The sequence below is a fragment of the Pollicipes pollicipes genome, unplaced genomic scaffold (genome assembly GCF_011947565.3).
Source record: "Pollicipes pollicipes isolate AB1234 unplaced genomic scaffold, Ppol_2.1 Scaffold_4295;HRSCAF=5057_pilon_pilon_pilon, whole genome shotgun sequence".
Lineage (NCBI taxonomy): Eukaryota > Metazoa > Arthropoda > Thecostraca > Pollicipedomorpha > Pollicipedidae > Pollicipes > Pollicipes pollicipes.
In genome coordinates this window covers 25,025,434-25,048,839 of record NW_023596461.1, presented here as the reverse complement: position 1 = coordinate 25,048,839, position 23,406 = coordinate 25,025,434, and the positions used below count along the sequence as shown (strand labels likewise).

At 53.8% G+C, this 23,406-nt stretch overlaps 2 protein-coding genes across 2 annotated transcripts in view; one reads left to right on the top strand and one right to left on the bottom strand.

Moving 5' to 3' along the window:
- Window positions 1-4,196: 4,196 nt before the first annotated feature.
- LOC119097026 (stress-associated endoplasmic reticulum protein 2) lies at window positions 4,197-7,484 on the top strand. Its single transcript, XM_037220040.1, has 3 exons — window positions 4,197-4,280; window positions 6,386-6,458; window positions 6,920-7,484. The coding sequence occupies exons 1-3, from the start codon at window positions 4,197-4,199 to the stop codon at window positions 6,955-6,957; spliced, it is 195 nt and encodes a 64-aa protein (XP_037075935.1). The 3' UTR covers window positions 6,958-7,484.
- Window positions 7,485-9,076: 1,592 nt separating this feature from the next.
- LOC119097344 (uncharacterized) overlaps window positions 9,077-23,406 on the bottom strand; it is a 37,019-nt gene continuing 22,689 nt past the window's right edge. The window contains exons 2-5 of the mRNA XM_037220391.1: window positions 18,340-18,523; window positions 10,492-10,611; window positions 9,641-10,038; window positions 9,077-9,352 (exon numbers count right to left, since the gene is read on the bottom strand). Coding sequence (XP_037076286.1) covers window positions 9,077-9,352; window positions 9,641-10,038; window positions 10,492-10,611; window positions 18,340-18,499 — 954 coding nt within the window. The 5' untranslated portion in view covers window positions 18,500-18,523. The remainder of the gene's footprint in view (window positions 9,353-9,640; window positions 10,039-10,491; window positions 10,612-18,339; window positions 18,524-23,406) is intronic.

The following is a 23,406-nucleotide window of genomic DNA, read 5'->3' as shown; positions in this document are numbered from 1 at the left end:
TAAGCGACAAAGATTACGCTAGGCAGTTTGTTTCTAAAATCAAAATATTGACCTGGGTCATTTTAGGTCAATGATCTATTCTGACCTTTATTAAGTCCATGAAAACGTGATAGTGAGGTTCCTTTTATCAATAAATTTGAAATGAGCACCAGAAACTGCCCCATACAGCAAGACGTAGAGTAATAAAGCAGGTTACTTTGACCTTGGTCTGACCTTCATACCTGGCCCTAGGTCAATGGAATTTGTTCATTCAATTGTAATGTTGCCTAAGAAAGTATGTCAGAGATGTCTGGCTTCGTCTAACACTCCGTTGTTGCATCATATCGAACGATTCCCTAGAAATTGACTTTTATGAATCCTTGACCTGTCTTTAACCTGTCGCAGGTCAGCTACCTTGCAAGGTGCGTCTAAATTTATGATGCCAAGCGATCCGCTGTTCAATCATCTGCAGCTATGCAAAATGTAGCGCAGCTGCACCGCGCCGTTCGGAAACCATTCCGGAAAAACTTTCGGGGAGGTCAAATTGACCCCCACCCCTGCGCGTGTTAAGAGCATGACTTTGTGACTGAGTAGTTGGCTATGTGCGTGTGTATTTATGCCAACATCGGAAATGCGCTCCTTGCATGCCTTTGTGTCTGGCGTACTGGTATAAAAGCGACTGGGTGCAGAATAGCCGCCATATGGAAGCCCGTCGAGAAACGAAGTGTGAACTACGAACTGTGAACTTAGGTCATTTCCGTATTCCAGAGCTTTTGCCTTCACCTCACACTCCATGGCATGCTAATGGCCCTAGGTGTGTGAGGGTTATTGCATTGTTTATCCGCTCACCTGTTGCGATTTGTGTTTTGTAGTGGGAGCAACCATGACTTTTTGTTACAAGGGGAGGGACGGTCCTTGCGTTGGTAGGCACACAGCTATACACGAGGAACAAATGTCTTTCTGGGGATACACAAATCCCACTACATTAAGAGATCTAGTTAGCGAGTTTGGGGGCCAAGTCATTGGCAACATTACATCTAGCTACCGGTTTGGGGGCCAAGTCATTGGCAACATTACACATCCTTTTCAAACTTTTAATTAGTCTTCTTTAGTTAGCCAACAGCCGTCCCCTCACCTCGCTGCAAAATAGTGCCGTTTTATCAATGTTGTGATTTTTTGTTTATGATTTTTAATTATTTCAATCCATGATTTTCTGCAACATGCGAATCGTGCGCAAAAAAATCGGTCTCAATTTGGCGTCATGCTAATTTGCCATAGCATCAACTATGACAGTGGCCAATACTTGTGTGAGATTTAGGTTAAAAGCGAATTGCTTTTATTACCTACATAAAAATGCAATGTAAAAACAATGATGAGGATGAATCCTGTGTAGAAGATGTGCTTCCTATTAACAGGACTGCCACATGCCTAGTTATTGTTAACAGCGCCTGGGGCGGGTATCAGCTTAGTCGCTATCCCCTTTTGAAAGTTTTCCAAATAATTTATGACCGTTGCGGCGCAGCCGCTCTAACGTCGGTAGTTGCACAGCTATGACTGCAGGAAGGAAGTGTAATGCTATTACAAAGCATTGGCAGCGCAATTTGGACTCGAAAATAGTTAAATTTATGTCTTTATTATCTATTGACGGTGCTGCATTGGCACCTAGCCAGGGCTTTTATGACACGCAACTAGTCCCGATATTTCACTACAGTAGTGTGTTTGTAATACTGCCCTTAGGAGGGACACTCACTTTAAACAAAGCCATAAATCTCTGAAATACTCTCTTAGACAAGTAGCGAATTGAGGTTAGCGTTACGACCAATTCCATAAAACTTGGGTCGGACCGAGGTCAAAACCAAGCTTTTTCACGGGAAAAGAGGTGTAACAGATAGTTTTCGATGCTCCTCTCAAATGCCCTCGATCACAGGGATGTCAGCAGACATCTTATTTGGACTCATTGTGGATCAGAGGAGGTCACTGACCTTAAATGACCGACACCAACCGTTTTGCCGACCGATGCGGCGCAGCCTTCTCCGACCTGTATGACCTGAAGTGAACACCAGTGAAATTGTGCTCATAACAGGTATCTAGGCTCAAGACGATTGTATGAGGAGGTCTGGAGGTACTCGGGAGGACACCAATCCAGATTTGACATTATTTGGCTCGAAGGTTAACAGGCATTTTGACCTAGTTTTGACATCTGACCTAGTCAAATTGAGCCCCTCCGCTACCGAGCGCGTCGCAGTCAAGCGGCCATCCATGCTGGGTCGATTTTTTGTGATTCTCAGGCAGGCGTAAATGTCCATGGAATGGATGCATGCCATTTTTTGTATGCTATTTTAATTTCATGTTGGCTAGCTCTCCCTCAGCATTACAAAGAAGTAGCAGAACAGCCTACAAAAAACACCTCACTTATACATCTACTGCGCAGCGATACGTGCACATAAACAATAATGCGCAATCGTATGCTTAAGCGTTAACTTATACGCACAGTTGCGCATTACCGAGGCACATTTTCCGCTGCGTACGGCGATACACATCTCCTTTGAAGTTTAAAAGTTTCTTTTAAGCACAAATCTGTAAATTCCCTGCGAATCGTAGATTAATGCAGCTACACATTTCAACAATTATAAACACGGCACTTCATATGAAACTCAAAGTGTTCTGTATTTCTGTCACAAAGGTGGGGGCAAGCTTAGATTTAAAGATGCACAAACAATATCAATGTTATCATGAATAGTGGCATGCATTTAGCCGAGTTCAACTGTTAATGACTGATTTCTATGTTGCAGGTGATACCTTTGGGAAACATGTTCGTAGTGTGGCATTTAACAGACATTGCCATTCCACGAACTCGTTAGCCGCAACGCACAAAATTATCGCAAAAAACTATATCGCCGCCAAGACACACCAATCGTCGTTACTGAGGCCCGACTTTGGTAAAGCTGAGTTCAACTTAAGTTATGCTGACCACATGCGTGATGTGGCGAAACGCGCGGTGGAGGGCTCGCCTTCCAGAACAAGTGTTTGCATATGGCTCGCCGAAGAGGGCCGTCTGGCTGCTGACTTGGCGGCGGCAGCCCGATCACAGGGCGCCGATAATCGTACAATTGCATGGCACGGTAAATATCCTTTCGTTTTATTTCGATAAAAACCCGAGGCAGAATGGTTCTCTTAAGCCTTCATTACAATAATGGGATGGTGCTTCGGTGTGCAAGCAATACATTGTTTGTCACCCGGAATCCGACACAAAATCTGCCGAAGCAAAAATTTGGATATGGATTGCATTTATTCTATTGTATGGACTGTTTATCTTATTATTTGGGTGACCTTATATTTTCAAGTAACGATGCCGCAACAAATAGAACATGATGTTACTCGTTTTAATTTTTTCAGACCACGTAGTAAAAAAGTTTGGCTTCAAGTAAAATAATGCTAAAAAGATGAAAAGATAGTCTTTGTGTGATAGTCGTCTCTTATGTATGCTTTTCGTAGCATACCGGCCAAAAACACTGGGGGGGGGGGGGGGGGGCGTGCTCTCACAAAGAATGCTAGTCGACACGCGCGGTGAATGTGCTCCCGGAATCTGTGTCCTGTGCCTCTGGATTTTTGTAAATGAGCAGAATGCTGCAGTTTTTTTCATTGAATCGTCTTAACAATACTGTTGGAACCACAACAATGTTGTGATTGTTGCAAACTCGATATGTTGCTCGATATGTTGCAACGTTATTGGTCTGTCCGTTGAAACCGCAAAAAACAATCGTCATGTGTTTTAGTGTTTGGGTGCATGGGGATAAACGGATGCTAATTTAACGGTATGTTCTATTTAGTTACAACGCTCCTGCTGTACTCTGACGACGCGGTTGACGTGGACGCGTATGAACATTGCCTAGTCCATTGTAAAATAAATCCTGATGAATTACAGCAGAATGAGGTGGCTTGAAAAAGTTCTCCCTAAATATTTAGATACTCTTTGAACGAAATGACCGGAGGATAATTCTCACGCGAGCATGTGTTTCTTTGTGATCTATTTTCCTGCGAACTTTGAAATCACTGAGAGTTCACCGTTGTGACGCGAGAGTTTACGCTTCTGCGGCGATAGCGCTCTTTCGTAAACGGTGTCGGCCTGCGTACTGGCGTGCTTGTGAAGCCACTGGTCTGAGAGGGATATAGATCCTAGGCGCTCTTTGAAGTTTCTTGACAAACCATCTGCAGCTATGGTCGCCAAGCAGCGCATGAGGATACAGAATGAGAAGGCTGGCAAGAACATCACGCTGAGGGGGAACGTACCCAAAACTTCGGTAAGTTCCAGCATTACGGACATCCATATGTTCCCTGACAAATCAACCCTCGGATTTTACGTTTGGGTTATGAAGCTGCAAACTGCAGTGCAGTAATGACTATCTTTATGATGTAGTTGTTACCATGCTTAGTTTTTGGGTCTGATAAACTTGCATGCTCAGGTATTCCACAGAGCTGTGTGGTTTGACCACAGCTGGGACAGCATAAGCCATGATGGGTGCATCTTCTTTGCAATTACTCTCAGAAATGCATGTATTTTGTGCAATGAAACACCCCATTTCAGTGCCTGCCATCACCAGCCTTTGACATCTGGAGTTCATTATGCTTGTACATCCCATTTCCTAGGGCCACAATATTATGGATAGTTCAGTGTTAGTGTCTCTGCCAATAATGACCTAGGGCCTCCATTTGGAGTTACATGCTGCTAATGAAGGGCAGCTCACAACCTTCAGGCAAATAATCCATTGGTCAAATGTACCATTGGGAACAGGTCCCCATTCAACAGACATGACAGCTTTGCAGGGATGCCACCGAACGAGTCTGCAAGACATCATAAATGGGTTGCCTTTGGGGCAATTGTGCACTTAACTCATGTTGGGGTATGGTGAACTGATCAGACCAAATGCACTGCATTCTATAGCTATTGTTGGGTTTGAAATATATGCTCACTTGACCTTGACTGGACAATATCCTAATTCCTTTCAACATCAGCTCCATGCCCTAAAAAATTACTGTTGACCATACATCAAGTTCTGAGTGCCTGGATCTGTGGTGTATATACCCTGGACATGTATCAATGTGGTTGCTGTGCAGAAATGTTCACTGTAACATTGTTTTCAGTCTGGCAGAGATGTAGTTTTACAAAATATGTTGGGGAGGCTGAGCTAGGAAATATTTTATAAGCTTAGCTCAAAATACAACAAAATGATTCTTCACAACATTTGACCCAATTTCTTCGCTTAATCAGGGCTGGGGCTGGAGCCATCCCAACAGGAAGGGGAGCTACACCCTGAAGCTGTGGTTTGCAGTAGACTACCTGTCACATGGTTGTCACATGCAGGTTGTTAACAGATCATTTGTTGCAATATAATGTTGGTTAATGATAGAAGGAATGAGACTGTACTGTAAATATTTTCAAGGCATCTTCGTTCTCAATTAATAAACAGTTGAGGAATTTTGTCATATTGAACTTGATGTCCACAATCTTTTATGGTGTAACTAAGATGGAAGCGGCATAGAAATGTGGAGTGGAACAAACAATTTCTATGTGCCATAGCTTGCATGCCATTTTACACCAACTTTACTGATTGTCATAATACTTGGTGGATGTCACACTTGACAAACAGCATCACATATTTGATTTCAGGTTGTGTTCTGGTGCAATGACACCTAAAAATCTTGGTTTTCAGATTCATGAGAGATCACTTCCTTTTAGATTCACATTCACATAAAATGTAGAAAATGGTTGGGTCAAGCATTTTGCAAATTGGTTGTGTCATGGGGAAGTATGTCAACCAGTGACACTCAAAGTCTGGATGATATTACTATGTCTTGGATGTTTGGAAATGAAGCTTAATGTCACCCAATAGTGTTTTATGTAGTGGTGGAATAATACTGCATACACAGTCTATTTTTAACATGCACTTGATATGAGCAAGAAAGGCCTTAAAGCTTTGGTTTTTGCTACAACCTGGGAGTTGTTACACTGGCAATTATTATACATGTACCAGGAGGCACTGGTGAAACACCATTATAAAACAGGCATTGGGTGTGACAAGCTCACAAGTGGCCTGGAACATGAGCACAGCTGACCATGGTGTGTATGGCACAATAACTGTGATAACAGGGGTCACAGATCATCCTGATTCACTAATGTGTTAGTGCTGGTTCCACTGGTTACTGAAGCCTGACATTCCAGATTGGCCTGACATATGGCTGCTGTGACCCCCCCCCCCCCCCCCCCATGGTCATTCAGCATCGTAGCACCCTATGTGCTTTACCGATATGTTGAGCAACTTGTTTGCTCGCTGGTGTCATGTCAGGGCTGTTCTGTGTTGCTGTCTTGGTCTTGATCTTGCACGCTGATTTGTATGTTTCTTTCCAGAAAGCTGTTGAGGACAAATACCCAGTTGGACCTTGGCTTCTGGCTCTCTTCATCTTCGTTGTATGTGGATCAGGTATGCACCAATGTAGTTTGAACATATCGATTGGATTGAATTCAAGGAACATATGCCGACACTACGCAGTGCTTGTTGGTGACGTCATCTGACCTTCAGCGCGACTGCTGCCACCGGCCGCTGACCATCGCAGTGTGGGGGGGGGGGGGGAGGGGGGATATTGCGAGCGCCTGATGCGGCTCAAACCCACCCTTCCATTAGTGGGTAAAATGAAAAACTGCGCTCTAACCCGCTGACATGCCAGAGCTTTTCCCCGATCATTGTTTCTCGTGCCACGTGCATATTGTAATTCACATTTTTGTGTACTTTAAACCTGAGAAAGTAAAGCAATAGCTGACATGGCGGTGATGTGTAGTGAGTTGTCACGGACTTCTTCATTTATTTATGCTCGGATATCGTGGCAAATGAGACTGTAGCAGGTGCTGAAAAGCAGTCAAAACTAAATGTCCGTTTCTTTTCAGCTATCTTCCAAATCATCCAGAGCATCCGCATGACGTAATGGACCATATTGAAAAGCGGAGTCATTCCATCTCCAAAACAAGTGTGTTCTATGTATTTATTCGGCCAAACTGGACCACATCTTATCCCGGTGGCTGAGATATATGGGTTTTATTAATGATATGGCGGGGCGGGGTATGGCTCTCGGTTCCTGCTGGCGTGTATTTTTTTATACCGAGGATGCACACATAAAATGAAGCACGCCGATGCCGGGCTGCTGCTGCGCCGTGTGGCGGGTCGTTTGCCGTCTCGTTGCCGACCGCGCTTCCCGTGTGTGCCGCACAAATCGCTGCGTCGCCTTTGGCCGCCACAGTCGGCTGGTGCGGCGGCGCGCCGCCGCCGTCCGCTCTCTCCGGGTGCTGCGTCGGCCGAGCCGCGCGCGGCCGGGCCGGTGTCGCCGCCGCCGTTACTCTACTGTCTGCTCTCTCCGGGTGCTGCGACGGCCGTGCCGTCCGGGCAGGGCTGGTAGCGTTTGCCGGCGGCCACGGCGCCACGTCCAATCGGAAATATACCACTGTTGATATAGAGGCGCTGTGTCTGGGACTGAACCGTGGAGCGGGCATGACGACAAGGCGAGGCACACGCCTGGCGAAAGGGACTGTGGCGACCGACGACGATCTCTGAGTGCCAGCTGTAGGAAGCAGACGTGCGCGGTGTCAAAGTCGCGCGGGGACCTAGTCATTCGCAGAAGCTACCCGGTTGACAAAGCTGCGTGACAGTAGCCGCGTGCCGAGCAATAATGACAAGTTCAGACTTAACGGAGGCTTTATGCGTTGGGGTATGGTATGAACCCGGGTGTGACCGGCATGAAACGGCCCAGCCTTTGATATGGCCGGACGTTTGACTTACTTGTTATGCGCTGTGCACCACACCTTGAGATTTAGTCCCGGCTATAGGACGCGAAACGTGAGCGGGCTGAGCAATATGCTGGAACCACTAGGATCGGTAAATGTCAATCATTTTCCAGGCCTCTCCCCATCAGCGAAGTGGTTAACGGGCTAGAATGGGCAATGCTTCACAAGTCAAGTGAGCACTAAATGAGCTCCCTGGGATGCGCGGGGGGCTGTCGAGTTTGAGCAGAGGGACGGATCACAGCTGGGAAGCCCCAGGACTGGGCGGCGCTATAGTGATGGATATGGGTAGTGAAAAATGCTGCCACCTGGCGGCCGTGAAATAGGTGGCGCTGGTATCGCCACTGGTACGTTGGGAGGGGTTGAAACGCTGTAAAAACGCACCGGGCATGAAGCGAAGCGTCGCGGAAACAAATCCGATGCTTATGTTGGGCTAGTGAAGACTATGTTTGCATTGCGAGGTCAAATCATTACAACGGATTGCTTCAAGGAAAACGTGCTGAACGTTGAAAAGTACTGGTTGGACACGACAGCGTTATATGTAGTGTAAACTTATTGTTTTGGAGTTGTGGAGTTTGTCTTAAACAACCGCTATCTACATGACTTGAAATGTTTGCACATTTGACCGTAAGCTTCCAGACCTTTGAGTAATGACATCGTGATTGGTGGATCGTTGAACACAGAGTCAATAGCCCGTCGTGGTTTTAGTCATTATTACGGTCGCACGAACTTGCATGTGGGCTGAATGCCCATTGAGCGTTGATGCTTTTAATCTTTCACCCCGGCGTGCGGTCGGCATACCAGTTCGTAACCACCACGCCGTTCCGATAAAAAGGTCTCCTACAGACAATATATTTGTTGGCATATAGCTGAACAGAAGTGACAGGAGAGACGGAAGGACGCGCCCGTCAGCATGCACCACATTCCAGTCATTCACATTAGGAGCAAGGAACATTTACACAAGCGCTCCATCTTATAACCATTGCTATCTCAAACGCTTGGCAATGTTTTCTGAGATTCATGTTGCACACATCCCTCGTCCAATTACGCATCTGTAAAATCCCTCCACGAGCTACGCGCGCTTTGCAACACACTGGACCGTGCTTCAGCTCGCTAACGCGTATACCCACACGCCCGGTAGAAATTCCGAGCGGTGGTCAACTGCCTGCACTCCGGCCTTCACTCACGCCTCACTAATACTGCTGGCTCCCACTGCGGTGGCGGGGCTGAGGTTTGCTGTTGCGCGGACAGGCGGCAGCACCGTCGCGCTCACAGGTACCCGCTGATAAACACCTTCTGGAAGTCCGGCACACTTCGCGAGTGGTGGCGATACACCTCGCCGTTGTCCAGATACGAGTAGGGAGTGAGCGCCATCGCCTGGTTGAGCGCCTCCACTGAGACGATCTCGCCGCGGTGCAGCACGTGGTCGGCCCGCAGCTCGTTGAGCGCCAGCAGGCTGTGGCCCTGGCGGTGCACGATGGCCGAGCGAAGCGGCGGCTCGCGCGCGCGCCGCCGCGGCGACGTCTTCTTGTAGCGCAGGACGCGCTGCGCGGTGCCGCGCGGGCTGGCGCGCCTCGGCGCCGGTGGCGCGCTCTGCTGGCGCTCGCCGGCGCCGGCCAGGTCGGTCTCGCTGTGGCAGGGCACGCCGTAGCAGGACATGCGGCATGCGGCGCCGCCGGCCGCGCGCTCCTCCACCGCCGCCGGCACGCCCACGGTGTCCAGGTCGTTCATGGAGAGCGCCAGTTTGCGCTTGAGCGAGCTGACGGCGGCGGCGGCGGCGCGCGGGCGGCCCAGGCTGGGCCGCGGCGGCGGCGCCGGCGGCCCGCCCTCCACGCGGATGGTGACGCCCGAGGCCGTGGAGCGGATGCTCATCTGGTCGCCGCGCGTCGACGCCGTCGGCGGCTCGCACGGCGGCCGCCGCGGGCTGCAGAAGCGCTTGGAGCCGCGAAATTCAAAGTCGTCGTTGGCGATGGTCGTGGCCGAGTTGCAGCGCTCGGGGCTGCGCCGGCCCGTGCTGAGCGTGGCGTAGATGGGCTCGTCGCCGGGCGGCAGGCACTTGATGATGCTGTCCAGGCTGGCGGTCTTGGTGAGCGGGTCCGAGTAGAGGGGCTCGGAGCGGGCGTCGCCGCCGCCCGCCAGCCGGCTCGGGTCGTACAGGGTCGGCAGGAAGCGGGGCTTACCGGTCGGCTCCCCCAGCATGCCCACGCCCATCTTCATGCAGCGGGACCGCACTGAAACACAAGGAGATCGGGGCTTGAAACAGCCAGGATGAGGCTTAACACAGTCAGGATCGATCGGCTTTTATGCAAACGCGGACAGATGATGGTTAGAGCAGCGCTGACTCAAACGATGCCCGTCACTAAACTGGGACCAAGTCGCACACAATGGAATCAGCCGTTTACAGGAGAAACTGACGTCGGGCTGTTAGCGAAAACCAGCCGTCAATTCAGGATGCTGCGCTGAAGCTGGAACACGTGACCTGCTGGAACACGTGACCTGCGTGAGCTGCGCTGAAGCTGGAACACGTGACCCCCGTCCGGGGAGAGCGTAAATCACCGCGACGCATGAAAGCACCGCGTGCGCCCCGCCATTGACTCCAACCAGCCCGAGGACAGGAGTGACTGATGACACAGTGGTATGGGGGGGGGGGGGGGGGAGATAGCCGACTGAGCGTCGCTGCGTACCTGCGTGGAGCGAAGCGCCGTCCTGCAGGGAGAACAGTGACCCGTTTGTGATTGGAAACTTGGCCTCGGCCGACTGGTGCGACTCCTTTCCGCAGCTGCGAAATGGATCGCCACCGTCGCCTGGAACAGGACAAACGGGCCGGTAAAGAAACCACCCATTTCGTCGCCGGCTGCCGGATCCGTTTCCGTGATTCCGTAATAGGAAAAGTCAATCGTCAAACAAGTAGCGTTCTGTGTGGTCCCTGGCCCCTGGTATTCTGTATCGTTAGCCCTTGGTCTTGTGTGGTCCTTGTTCCTCGGTATTCTCAGTCCTTGGCGTGATGTCTCCTAGCCTATTCTCACACTCTTCATCAACTAGTGCGGCATCTCCTTTGGTGCGAGTAATGCACGGTGCGCCCATGCTAGTGCATGCGTCTGAACTCCTCAGATGTGAGAGCGCGCTGCAAAAGACGAAGCGGTGATTCGAACATGGGCCGGTCTGAAGCGGAAGAGCGCTCATTTCAAGAAGACATTTTGCTTTGCTGTCGTGTCTGACCGACCGCCGTGCTAAATCACAGCGTTATGCAATCATATTGTGGGACCCTCTGCTCTTCCGGGACCTTGGGCATGCTCGCAGCCGACATAAATCGTACTGCCAGGCAATAAACTTGTTTATTCGGAAACAAACGTCCGTAATAAGGTTGGGAATGGGGCGTGGCGGAAACTTCGCAAGCGTCGAGCTCTGCACGTAGGCTGTCTCCTAAAATGTTTGTGCTATGTGGGGGAAATGTCCTCTCACAAGCCATTAGTGCACGCCCACGAAATGTCAAGAAACATAACACTTCATGCCTTTACAGGATTGATTCTTCTCCTCATAAAACGATTGCGTCTATGACAAATAGTCTCTAGCATGAGTGACTCCGTAAACAGCGCGACAGGCGGCTGGCGGACGGGGCGGATTGTTAATTAAGCATATCAGTTAATTAAAGCACAGGCTTCGTCGCCTGGCATTCTTCCTCTGGCGAACTTCGATCTCATTATAAGGCAAACAACGCGTCGATATGGCGGATCACCGAGCTATTAATCACGATATTACGTTCACCAAAATGAGTAAGGCCTACCAGAGCGTTCTTTCATTTTCTCGAACGAGGTGAAAATTGTATTCTAGGAGCATTTTAACAATCTCCCCCCCCCCCCCCCCAATATGTTGAGTCTGGAGGCCAGTTGCCGTTTTCTCATTTCTTCTGCTCACGCCGCTGTAACGCTATAGCTAGAAGTATGCCCGCAGCCTGGTACGGATCAGTTGAGCATGTCAGCCTCCCAAAGGGTTCGCCTCAAGGATGCAATCTTTCTCGAAATATAGCGCCGTAATTAACAGCTGGCAAAAAGACAGATGGCATATCACGACTTGGTAGCACCACAACGTTCTACGCGTGCATCTAAAAAAATATTGCCCTGTGAAACCAGTGCTTTAAATACCGGGTGAGGTACACGCCTGCCTGTCGGCAAGGACCTGGTCAAGTCAGGTCAGGGCCGCAAACTGGGCCGTCGCTCCAGCTGCCGTTAGCGGGCAGGTCAGGTCAGGGCCACAGACTGGGTCGCCACTTCAGCCGCCGTTGGCGGGCAGGTCAGATCAGGGCCGCAGGCTGGGCCCGCCGCTCCAGCTGCCGTTAGCGGGCAGGTCAAGTCAGGGCTGCGGACTGGGTCGCCGCTTCAGCTGCCGTTGGCGGGCAAGTCAGATCAGGGCCTCAGACTGGCCCACCGCTCCAGCTGCCGTTGGTGGACAGGTCAGGTCGGGTCAGGGCCGCAGACTGGGCCCGCCGCTCCAGCCACCGTTAGCGGACAGGTCAGGTCAGGACAGGACTGCAGGCCGGCCCGCTGCTCCAACTGCCGTTAGCGGGCAGGTCAGGTCAGGGCTGCGGACTGGACCGCCGCTTCAGCCGCCGTTAGCGGGCAGGTCAGGTCAGGACAGGACTGCCGGCCGGCCCGCTGCTCCAGCTGCCGTTAGCGGGCAGGTCAGGTCAGGACTGCTGGCTGGCCCACCGTTCCAGCTGCCGTTAGCGGGCAGGTCAGGTCAGGGTTGTGGAATGGGCTTACGCTCCAGTTGCCGTTAGCGGGCAGGCCAGGTCAGGGATGCGGACTGGGCTGCCGCTTCAGCTGCCGCTAGCGGGCCTCACTCCGCCGCTGCGCACGCGCCTGACGTGTGTGCTGGGCCCCACTCGCTGTCTTGCATTTGTAATTGCACGCAAGCGTCAAGCCGTTTGTGAAGGATTGGTGCGGATGGCCTTGGCTGCTGGCGTGCTCGTCCTGAATTCTGAACAGCGTGGCCTGCGGAGTCGACTGTAGGATTGCTTGCGACTGCCAGCCGACGTTTGCCGCCTGGCGATGAAACATTCAGCTTAAATCGACATTCGAAGTGAGAGCTTCTCCTTAAGACTCCCCCTTACTGCGGTCACAAGGTAATTTACCTCGGCTGGGTCAGCGTGGGTACTAAAAAAGGCCGCCTTGGTCAATTCGTTACACCTCAATCGCCATACGAATTGTCGAACCTAACTGGCGACGGGGTTAATGGATTGCTAACTGCTGAGGTTATTTTCATGCTCCTTGAACGCTGCCTGGCAGCGAGTTATTGCCTACCATTTCATTCGCCCATTTAGTATATGCGAGTTGTGCAACGTACTACATTATAACATAACATTTTATGTGCCTAAGACGTCCAGGCCGTCCGCATCGGCACTAGACTTGCTGTTGACCGGAGCCCAAACGGAGGGTGCCTGGGGAAACTATGCCTCACTGTCCGACACGGGGCCGTTTGCCGGCCAAGATAAGGAGGTCGATGACCTGCAGCAGCTGTGTGCAGCGAGCACGACTCTGGGCGAGCTGCAGTGTCTGCGACCGTCCGCACATGACGATCGTGTGATGGCCTGACTGACGGTCGGTTAACTGTGCTGCTGCCGTGCGGGCGTGTGAATGCACGTGAGAACATTAGATGATTTACGCACTGCCCATTGAGCAGCATAGCCTCATCACAAGGAGACCGCTGACCAGTCATGGACTATCAGGCCTTCAGCAAAGGAGCTGAAGCAAGCTGTGGTGGTCGTCGCTGCCTGCATGGTGGCACACGTGACTGTCCTGCGCAACGTTCCGCTTCCGCAGAGAAGCGAGCCCACAGCGCCCAGTGCCCCGCTCGCAGGTCCACCTGGCTGTCGCGGAACGACACATGCCCCGACGGACAACTTTCGGCGCCGGAATGCCCCCGATGTGGCCGGGTGGCGGGCGTTTTTGCACGTCTGGCTGTGCACGCCCGGCACCGGTGACTGCCAGGCCGGCCCGGCCGTCTAAATGGGTCAGCCGCGGCCGCCCGGCGCCGCAGGAGCCTCCTGCCCGAGAGAGCAGCGGACGATGAGACGATACGGGACGAGGCGAGACGAGACCTGACGAGATGGGAGGGACGGGGCGGGATGACATGGGATGGCATGAAATGAGATGGGATGGGATGAGATGAGATGAGATGAGATGGGATGGGATGGGATGGGATGGGATGGGATGGGATGGGATGGGATGGGATGGGATGGGATGGGATGGGATGGAACGAAACAGAACGAAACGTAACGAAATGAGGCAAAGTAAAAACAAAACAAAGCAGAACAAAACGAAACGAGACGAAGCGGGGTGGGACGGGACGGGACGGGACAGGGCCAGCAGGCTGAGACGAGACGAGAGAAGACAAGACAAGGCAAGACTAGAGGCGAGACGAACGAAGCACTGCAACCTTGTTACCATCTTTTTGGGTATGGAGCCCACGAAACACTGGTCAAACGCGCATAAAAATGTGCATATTTCACTGCCAGGGGAGGTAATACCAGATTTGTTCTTTACTTCAGGCGAAGTCGCAGGACACCCTGGAACTTGCATACTTTCTATATGATTACTTTCTTTATACCTGTTGCATAATTTCGGGGGTGGCTTGGTCCTCCATGCTAAATTGAGTCCACTCAATGCTCTGCTGAGTCTCTAATGCATATGCGCAAAAAGGAATACTTGGTCAATTAAATGCAAGAAGCGTCGGAACTGCTGGTTCACTGGGCCCCAAACGCACCACCATGTGTATCATCATCATCATGCATGATAATCATCACTATCCGATCGGCTTCAAATGGGGCTCATTCCTCAACTGCGAAAAAAAGCTTGGAACCAGCCAGTTAAAAAAAAAAAATGTTTAGTTTTGACATCCCGGACGCAAATCAAAGCGGTCGAAACTCGGGGAGAAGTGGGGATTGGAGGGCAAGTTAGGTCAATTTTATTGACTCAGCCACCCGAACCAATTTTATAAAGCGACATCCGCGCCCTGGAATCAACTAAATGATCTTGGAATTATGGTGGAGGCGACTCCTCTAAAAGTGCAAGTATCAGTATAGATATCCCTTGGAACTGGATCAACCAAGCCGGGGGAAAGTCCGTTCACATTTATATGTAAGCAGCGGGACGCGTCCGCAGTTTGACAGCCCGTGTGCGCACCAAATGGAGTACAGTTATAGACTAACGGACGAAAGCTAAATGTACAAATGTAGCAGTAGCATCGACGGCCTTTAAATGCCGAGCCACACCAGATGACCTGTCAGACGCAAAGCTAATGCCGCTATCGTACCTCGCACGTCAGCTTGTCGCTACACACCCAAAATGTTTCGAGACATCCGCCAGAGCCGCAGGGGAGTGCTAATTGTTGGTGGTGCGCAGCGCAAAACATTGAGCGAATGAGCCCCGTTCCTGTTCGGCTGCTATTTATTGTGCATGCAAGCTATGCGTCTGTAAATCGTGCAGATGAGATGCGGTTTAGCCGCAGACGTCTTGATCACGGATGAGAGACGATGTTTTGTCTCAGGTAAGATATATTGCTTTGGGAAGGGGAACTCATATATCATTAGAGTAACCATTAATAAACTTCCAAGGCGTTTGCTGGGATGTGTTTACGAATACAGGAGAATAGTGATGCGGGCTCAATAAATAGCTGGCGCACAAGCAATTTGTGCAGCTGTTAAGGCTATTTGTTCGCCTGGATTCCGGCAATACTGCACGCTGACGAACACCGCAAGCCATCGACGACTGCTGTGAACAGTCACCCTCCGTCGCCATGACAACGGGCAGTTGGTCCAGCCGCGGCTCTGGCTGCGTCCGCGGCCTGGCGGCGCTCTGGGCTCGCTCTAGGCTTGTGCGCGGGCCGTGACGAGCGCGGGGCTGGCTGGGACCTACCTATGTGGGCCGCCAGCCGGAACACCGCCGCTCATTATCGCCCGCTCACTGTCAGAGGGCCCGGGATTACCTGCCCCAGAGGCCGCGGCCGCACAGCCACAGACTGCGCACCTCCGCATGGCTAGCTCGAGTCAGTCACAGACTGCACACCTCCGCATGGCTAGCTCGAGTCAGTCACAGACTGTACACCTTCGCATGGCTAGCTCAAGTCAGCCACAGATGACGTACCTCCGCATGGCTAGCGTGAGTCAGTCACAGACTGTGCACCTCCGCGTGGCTAGCTCAAGTCAGTCACAGACTGTACAACTCCGCATGACTAGCTCGAGTCAGTCACAGACCGCACACCTCCGCATTGCTAGCTTGAGTCAGTCACAGACTGTACACTTCTGCATGGCTAGCTTGAGTCAGCGCACAGGTTCGTCACACGTTGGTCTAAAGACGCGGCCTAATTGATTTAAGTCGGAAATAAGTTCCGATTAGCCCGAGGTTACATTCCAATGGTTGGACAGGTCCCAGACTAAATCCATGCTATTCTCCTTTGGTGCTTGGCGATTTCCCACGAGCGAGTGTCATGCCACTTCACGTGCGTTCGTAATCGTCATCGACTTTCGGCATTATTTCAGGTAACTGTGTGACTTGCGCAAGCAAGAAATGCGTGTCATCCCACCTGTCGTCGTATCAAGAACGGCATTCGTATCACTTTCTCTCACTTTAGAAAGAGCCAGAAGGGCTTCTCATACACAGCCGCGAAGAAAGCCTGTGTCACGTGTTATGCAACTCAGGTTTAATATGCAACGCACGCAACGCACACACGAAATTAATTGAACTGACGGACCCGTCGGATGTGGGGACGGGAGCGAGTCGCAGCGCAAATTTGAGACCGGACCACAGATGGGGGATGTTAAAGAAAAAGGGCGTGACGAAGCTGGCGAGCATACTTTCTTTGATCACAAAATGTTGAAATGCGCAAATTTCAACGGTCTTTTTGGCGCGACTTGCAGAACACCTGTCATGTCTCATTGTTCCATCACAGACTGCACACAATTAGCGTGGCATAAACTGTAGGCATGTGTGTAGTATCATAGAAATGCTGGAAATCGTCAGAAGCCACCTTGTTTGGGCGAAGATAACGCCAACGATGCATAAGTGTGATGCGTCTGCGAATTCGGCGGATGACCGATTAAGGGCATTCTCGAGACCGCGACAGCAGTCAGCGTGAAGCCGCCTTGATCTAACGCTCGGGAAGACGTCATGGTGTGGCGCGCACTTCTATCAACTCACATACGTTAGGCACATATCAGGTGATGTGTAAGGTCTGCTTACCCCATCGTCTTGGGATAACTAGAGTGCCCCACCCGAACCGCTGCTGGGGCGCTGGGAATCCTGTGTCGATCAAAGGGAAGTGGTCTTTTTAAGCCCCCAGTGCTGCTGACATGCGTTTCTCAAAGCTTTGTTCTGCCATCGCGTTTGCTTCCGACAACCTCTCTACGGGACGATCCAAGGCGAAAAGGCGACGGTCAACACGTCGACCTCTCCTGACGAAGCCGTTCGAGGGGCACGCGTGCGCCCTGCCCAGGCGTCAACAGGTCACGCCGCGCCGCCACGCCGCCGGCGCGCCGCCCACGCCCCCATTGTGTCCCGCTGGAATGCTCGTCTGCACATTCCACTCGATCTTCCAGCCACTTGAGCGGCGGCCGGAGGCAGGCGGTGCGCGGCCGGCGCGCGGCTGCCGGGGAGCGGCGGCGGCGCCGGCGCGGCGCTCGCGCTCGGCGGCGGCGACGCTCGGCGCTGGCCCCGAACACAGCCGGAAGGTTCCCACGGCCAGATAGCGTCGCCAGCTCACGATGCGTGAGCTGCGTCGGCAGGCTGCACAGGATGACGTCAGCTCGGGGAAAGTGCGGCGACGCGGTCGAGCCGGCCACGCAGGCCAGAGGGCTGACATTTGTCGGCTGTGGCTGCGATAACCTTGGGAAGGGGTGCGGGGTGGGGGTGAGAGGATACGATTAACTCTTGAGACATCGCACCGTATACTGAAATATTAGTGCTCTTGTTGCAAGCTAAGTGCACAGCACAAGGCTGGATGATTTGTGGATAGCTAAGCCCTGCACGTTATGCAAATAATCCTTCGTGGTAATGTGCATAATTATTTTTAGTGCAAATGTCTGCATTCGTTGCCAATCATTCCGAGATAACCGTCCCTCCAAACCTTGTTAACAAATATTTTCAAATAGCCTTCGCATCGGTGATCCGAGGTCCCATATCAGAAGACATCTGAAGTGATAGTGATTTATCCGAGGCTTCACTGCTGACATGCCCTTTGTGGACCTCAAACCTGGTGGCCTTGCGTTAGTCGAAACCTGGGAAATTCCGTCTGTTAATGTCTCCAGGACTACAGGAAGTTCACGACAAGCCGCCGGACAGACAGTCATCTGGGGGCCTGCTCCGATCCTCGGCCTGACCATCCAATCACGCCAGACGCCTGGTTACACCGTCAGGCGGAGTGCCAATGCCCCCCCCCCCCCCCCTTCGGAGTCGGGGGGTCCTCGGCGCGCAGCCGCGCAGCCGGGCCTCACCCGTGCAGAGGCCGGGGTGGGGTTTGGTGCGGGGCCGGGACCTCACCTGTGCAGTCGTCGGCGTGTGGTTTGGTGCAGGCGCCGCGGACGGCCAGCCGGAGCAGCGGGTCCACACAGAGCAGCAGCGGCACCAGCAAGATGCCCTCGGCGACGCTCAGCCAGACGGCGATGACCTCCATCGGCCAGTCGGGAAGCAGCTCCGGCATGAACGTGCCGAACACCAGCAGCACCTGCGACGGACGGGAGCAGGTAAGTCAGATACAGCTGTACTCACGACGTCAGTTGGGCAGCACCTCCCGCAGGAGCGCGCCACGCCAGCAACACATGCCACTGAGGGAACAAATGACGTCAGATGCAGATGCACTGATGACGTCAATTGGACAGCGGCTCCGACAGAAGCATGCAGAACATTGACAGCACCTTCCACGGCCGGGTGGAGATAACATTATACACAAGGACTCTAACCGTAGACAGGAACAGGAAGACATGGGAGGTTGGTCAGGAAGGCAAGGCCTGGCAATAACAATATATTGCAACAGGCATGGGTGCCACCAGCATGGTCTGATGGTCTTATGTACGGATGAAGCATCTTTTCTTGTCCTCTGAAACTAACAAACTGGGCGTTTTCTCTCAGTTGCGGCAGCGACAAACGCTGTTACAAAAGAGGTTAGAAGAAATGTAAGACTAGAAGCAGTGGATTCTTGGAGGATCTCCCTCATACTTGCCAAATAGGAGCCTCCGCCGTAAAATTGCGTTAAACGTTTGGGAAGCCATCAAAATGTTCCAATCCATATACAAGTAATTCTCCAGGCATGTCTTTCCCAAAACCGTCCTACATAAGCAATTGCGTGGTTTCGCCATCTGCTGGTAAAGTTTTACACTGGAATAGCACCAACACTTTCCCCGGTAGTCATCATCGTTAGCGTCTCTGGAAACAGATAACGTGGTCGAACGCAGGAAAAGCCGACAAGCAGATTCACAAGGCATCTCCATGCACCATTGTCCCGGCCTGACAATGGTGCAGACTGCCGCGGCACGTTCTCATTACGAGATCCGGTTAAACGCCGCGGCGGCAGCGGCGGATGACTGGCAGCCGTCACGGCGGCGGCGGCGGCGGATGTCCCGCGGCCGCCGCCGCCACAGCCGCGGGGCGCCCTCGCCGGCGAGTCGTCGCCCGATTCCCAGGGGCACCGCGGCCGGGCGGCCGGCCGCGCCCCGCCGGTCGGCTCGGCAGATGGGGGTCCAGTGCATCGGCGCGGCGAGATGGAGCTTTCACTGGGCCTGATGCCAAGCACGCTCCCTATAAAGTGCAAATGAAGTATGGCCGTGGGGCGCTTGGCATCGACGCCGAGGGCGTTGCCTGATCACCCTGATGCACCTTTTGTCAGAGTTGTTCATTCGGGCTGACCCGGTCGGCTCATACCAGGCGGCATCGGCGATCTCATCTGGCAGCCCTGCGTGTAAGCGAGCCATTCACTTCGGAGATAACCGATCTACAACAACAACTTTCAATCTACCCGTGCCGGAATGAGACCGACGACTGCCGTCCGGTACGAGGAGAGCAGCGCAACTGAAGGAAAATACCCTGCCAATTCGCGGGCGGCACGACATCCTTGCGAACGTCGACTTGCTTCACCAGAAAATCACGGACGAGCACACGCCACGCTGAAGCTGTGGCGGTTTGTTCAGCCCCAGTGGGCCGCCGCGCAAGCGCCAGCGGATTTCATTTTAGTTCGCTGCCCCACGCCCACCGATTCCGGTCCAAGGAATAGGCCTGTTGTCTGCCGCTCGCACGCCTGCCGCGCCGCGCCCCTGCACCAGTGCTTAGCTCGGCGTGACCCTTCGGCGCCTCCCCGGTCCGATAATGACTCCCTCGGGCGTCGCCGTCTCCGCGTGACCCGGCTGGCCCGCGCCGCCGCCGCTACCGCTGCCGACCGACGTTACCCGTTCGCCGACACCGCTCGGCGCCGATTGGCCGTAATTTGGCCCATCAGGGCCCGGCCTGCGGTCGGCCGGCCGGAGATGGGTCGGAGGGCGGGCGGCCGCGGCCCGCGCCTGCCTTCCGGGGCCGCCACTGCCGATCGTCGGCCCTCAGCCGCCCGCTCGAGCAGGCCCTCGCGCGGTTATATATCGGTGTGGCGACCGCGGAGCAGAAGAGCCGAGCTACAAGAGAAACAACATGTACCGTAGCGCAGGGCGCGCCGCGTGTGGCGACCGGTGTGGCGACCGCGGAGCAGAAGAACCGAGCTACAAGAGAAACAACATGTACCGTAGTGCAGGGCACGCCGCGTCTGACGGAACGCACCGCACGTCACTGCACGCCCTGCTGTGGAGAGCTGGTGACTGCACTGGTTACATTAGCGTTCAGGGCGGTGACCACCTTGTAGCAGCAGCCGCCGAATGAAGCGTTTATCACTTATCCAGCGCCAGATACCCTGGCGTAACAGCGGTCTGTACGCGGCGTGCAGGGCTGGCTGCAGCGTCTCCAGCAGCGTAGCCTCCGCCTTCGCCTGACGTACTGGAGAGGGCAGGCAGGGCCTGTGGGTTTCTGTGCTAATAGGGGAAACCTGCTGGGAGGCAGGCATCAGGGTCGCTTCGTCAGTCACGACCAATGGGCGATTCTGGGAAGACACCGTCCGGGATAGGGGAATGGAATCCAGATGCGAATTCAGCGCCGCTCGAGCTTCATCGACTGACCGGAAGGCTAACGCCGGGTGCGAGCGCCACGCAGAAGTAATGCGGCCCACGCGCAGAATCTCCTCCATTCACATTCGGCATGCAATGACGGGAAATGGGATGCTTGATCCGTCCCCTGGCCATCGGCTATCTATTATGCTGTTTTGCTTGTGCATGTACCTCCTACGAAACATCAAAACTCGCACCGTTAGAGCGCGTCCTCCTAACAACGTGTATGGTCGGGCCCCGTGGGACCGCCGCCAGTGTGTAACATAATAACGTTGATGCATCGCATCTTTCGCTCGAACCGTTACACAGTTTGTGGCGTTTGCAACATCGTAGAAGAAAACCACAGCGAAAACAAAATCCCCGCTTAATGTCATTTTACAGCAAAGTCAGGCGTCACGCGTGAGCTGGACGTGTGAGGAGGCCTGCCATTTGGAAAGCATAAACTCGTTTACCGACTGAAAACGATGCGATGCAGATCCCTGCCTCTCGATATCTGAGGCGCCAGGCCATGTCTCAAGGCCTCTAAGAAGAGCTGTTCCCACTGGATCGCTCCGCTACGCTGCGCTCGGTGGGAGGGCGAGCCACAGTTGGCCAGGGGCTGACACCGACCCTCGCCGGGACCGGGCCACAGTCAACAGAGACTGGCTCCGACCCTCGCCGGGACCGGGCCACAGTCAACAGAGACTGACACCGACCCTCGCCGGGATCGAGCCACGGTCGGCGGAGGCTAGCTCCCAACATTGCCGGGACCGAGCCACGATCGGCGGGAGCTCACACCGACCCCCGCCGGGACCGAGCCACAGTCAACAGAGACTGGCTCTGACCCTCGCCGGTACCGAGCCACAGCCAGCCAGAGGCTGGCTCCGACCCTCGTCGGGATCGAGCCACAGTCAACAGAGACTGGCTCCGACCCCCGCCGGGACCGAGCCACAGTCGGCGGCGGGGGAGGCCGGGTGTGGCGCCGGCCGGCCGTGGCCAACGGGGCCGGGTCGCCGGGTCAAAGTCGTGCGCCAGTCGGGGTGCGTGTGGCGTCGCGGTCTCGCCGCGTGGGGCCGCCGGCGGGGCCTCCTGGCGGACGGCGTCCGTCAGGTCCGACGGCTAGTCGGAGTCGGCTGTCGGGACGATGAAGCGCCAAACCACTCAGTCCCATCACCGACGAGACAGCGAGAGAGGCTGTTACCTACGGAAAAATACAGCGAACGTAACGGTGAACTACCCTCGTCTCCTGCTCTCCCCAGATGGCAGTGTTTGCCGGCGACCCAGCACTGGTCGTCGATGTGGTGGTGTTCTGTCAAAGACACTGCGGAAGGGACAGGGCAGAGTGGGAGTGTACACTGAGTGAGAAGCTGCGGAAGGGACAGAGCGGGGCTGCGCACTGGGCAGCAGCTGCGAAAGGGACAGCGCAGAGCGGGGATGTATACTGGGTGAGCAGCTGCAAGAGGAACAGGCGCAAAGCGGGACTGCACACTGGGTGAGCAGCTACTGAAAGGACAGGGACAGAGCGGGGCTGCACACTGGGCAGCAGCTGTGGGACGTGACTCGCCTGCTAACTGGCCGTGTCGCCAGCTGTCGTGTCACGGCGCTGGCGGAAATGATGAACATTCACCGTGAATGAAAATATAATCGGCATGGAAGGGCACCAATTATTCGCGGGATTTCCCCATTGTTTGCGCGTTGCACACGTGCCGAAAGCGCTTTCGCCCTGTCTAAACGTTTGTTGCGTAAGGACGAAATAATTCTAAGTATGATCCTTAACGGATCTTAACTGGTAAACGTGGTTAGCACATAATGCTTATTGCATAAACCCAAAAGGAGCGATCCTCTGCTCCGATGCACTTGCTGCGTAGCACATGGAAATGCTTATCGCAACAGTGAATGTTGCACGAACTGCAACCGGCCACGCATGCAGTGCATTGCAAAACGGCTTCGACGCCACAACGGTGACGGTCGAACGTCGTATGTTGCAGTGTAGTAGATGCATACCCCAGACAGGATTCATGCAAAACAGACATTCCCAGCGGAGCTGAGCAAATGCTGATCAGTCAGCGCTAAGAACAAGACCGTTAGCCGCAGGCACCGCACCGAGTGCCTGGTCCGCCGACGAAACAGCCCAAAAACTAGGCGCGCCACGCCTATGCTGTAATCTCGACCGCAAACCCCGGCCGCCGAAAACAAGGGAAGCAGTACTAGCCGCGCATCCATTTTCGACAAAAACGCCGGCAATTTGGCGGAAGCGGGGCGGACCGCAGCGGCGGCCGAGCGCCCCGGCCAGCTGAGGTGGCGTCCTGCGTCCGGCGGCGGGTCCAGCGGCGGCTGAACGCCGAAACTGGCACGCGCGCCGGCCGCGTCTCGCCCGGTCTTCCATCAGGCGGTGACGGCGGGCTCCGCTCCGGCCGGCCGGTCCATGTGGAACGCGCCGAACTGGGTC

Coding starts and splice junctions, on each gene's coding strand:
- LOC119097026 (XM_037220040.1), top strand. CDS start 4,197: ATGGTCGCCAAGCAGCGCATGAGGATACAGAATGAGAAGGCTGGCAAG. Junction 4,281..6,385: donor GGAACGTACCCAAAACTTCG/GTAAGTTCCAGC, acceptor GTTTCTTTCCAG/AAAGCTGTTGAGGACAAATA. Junction 6,459..6,919: donor CTTCGTTGTATGTGGATCAG/GTATGCACCAAT, acceptor GTTTCTTTTCAG/CTATCTTCCAAATCATCCAG.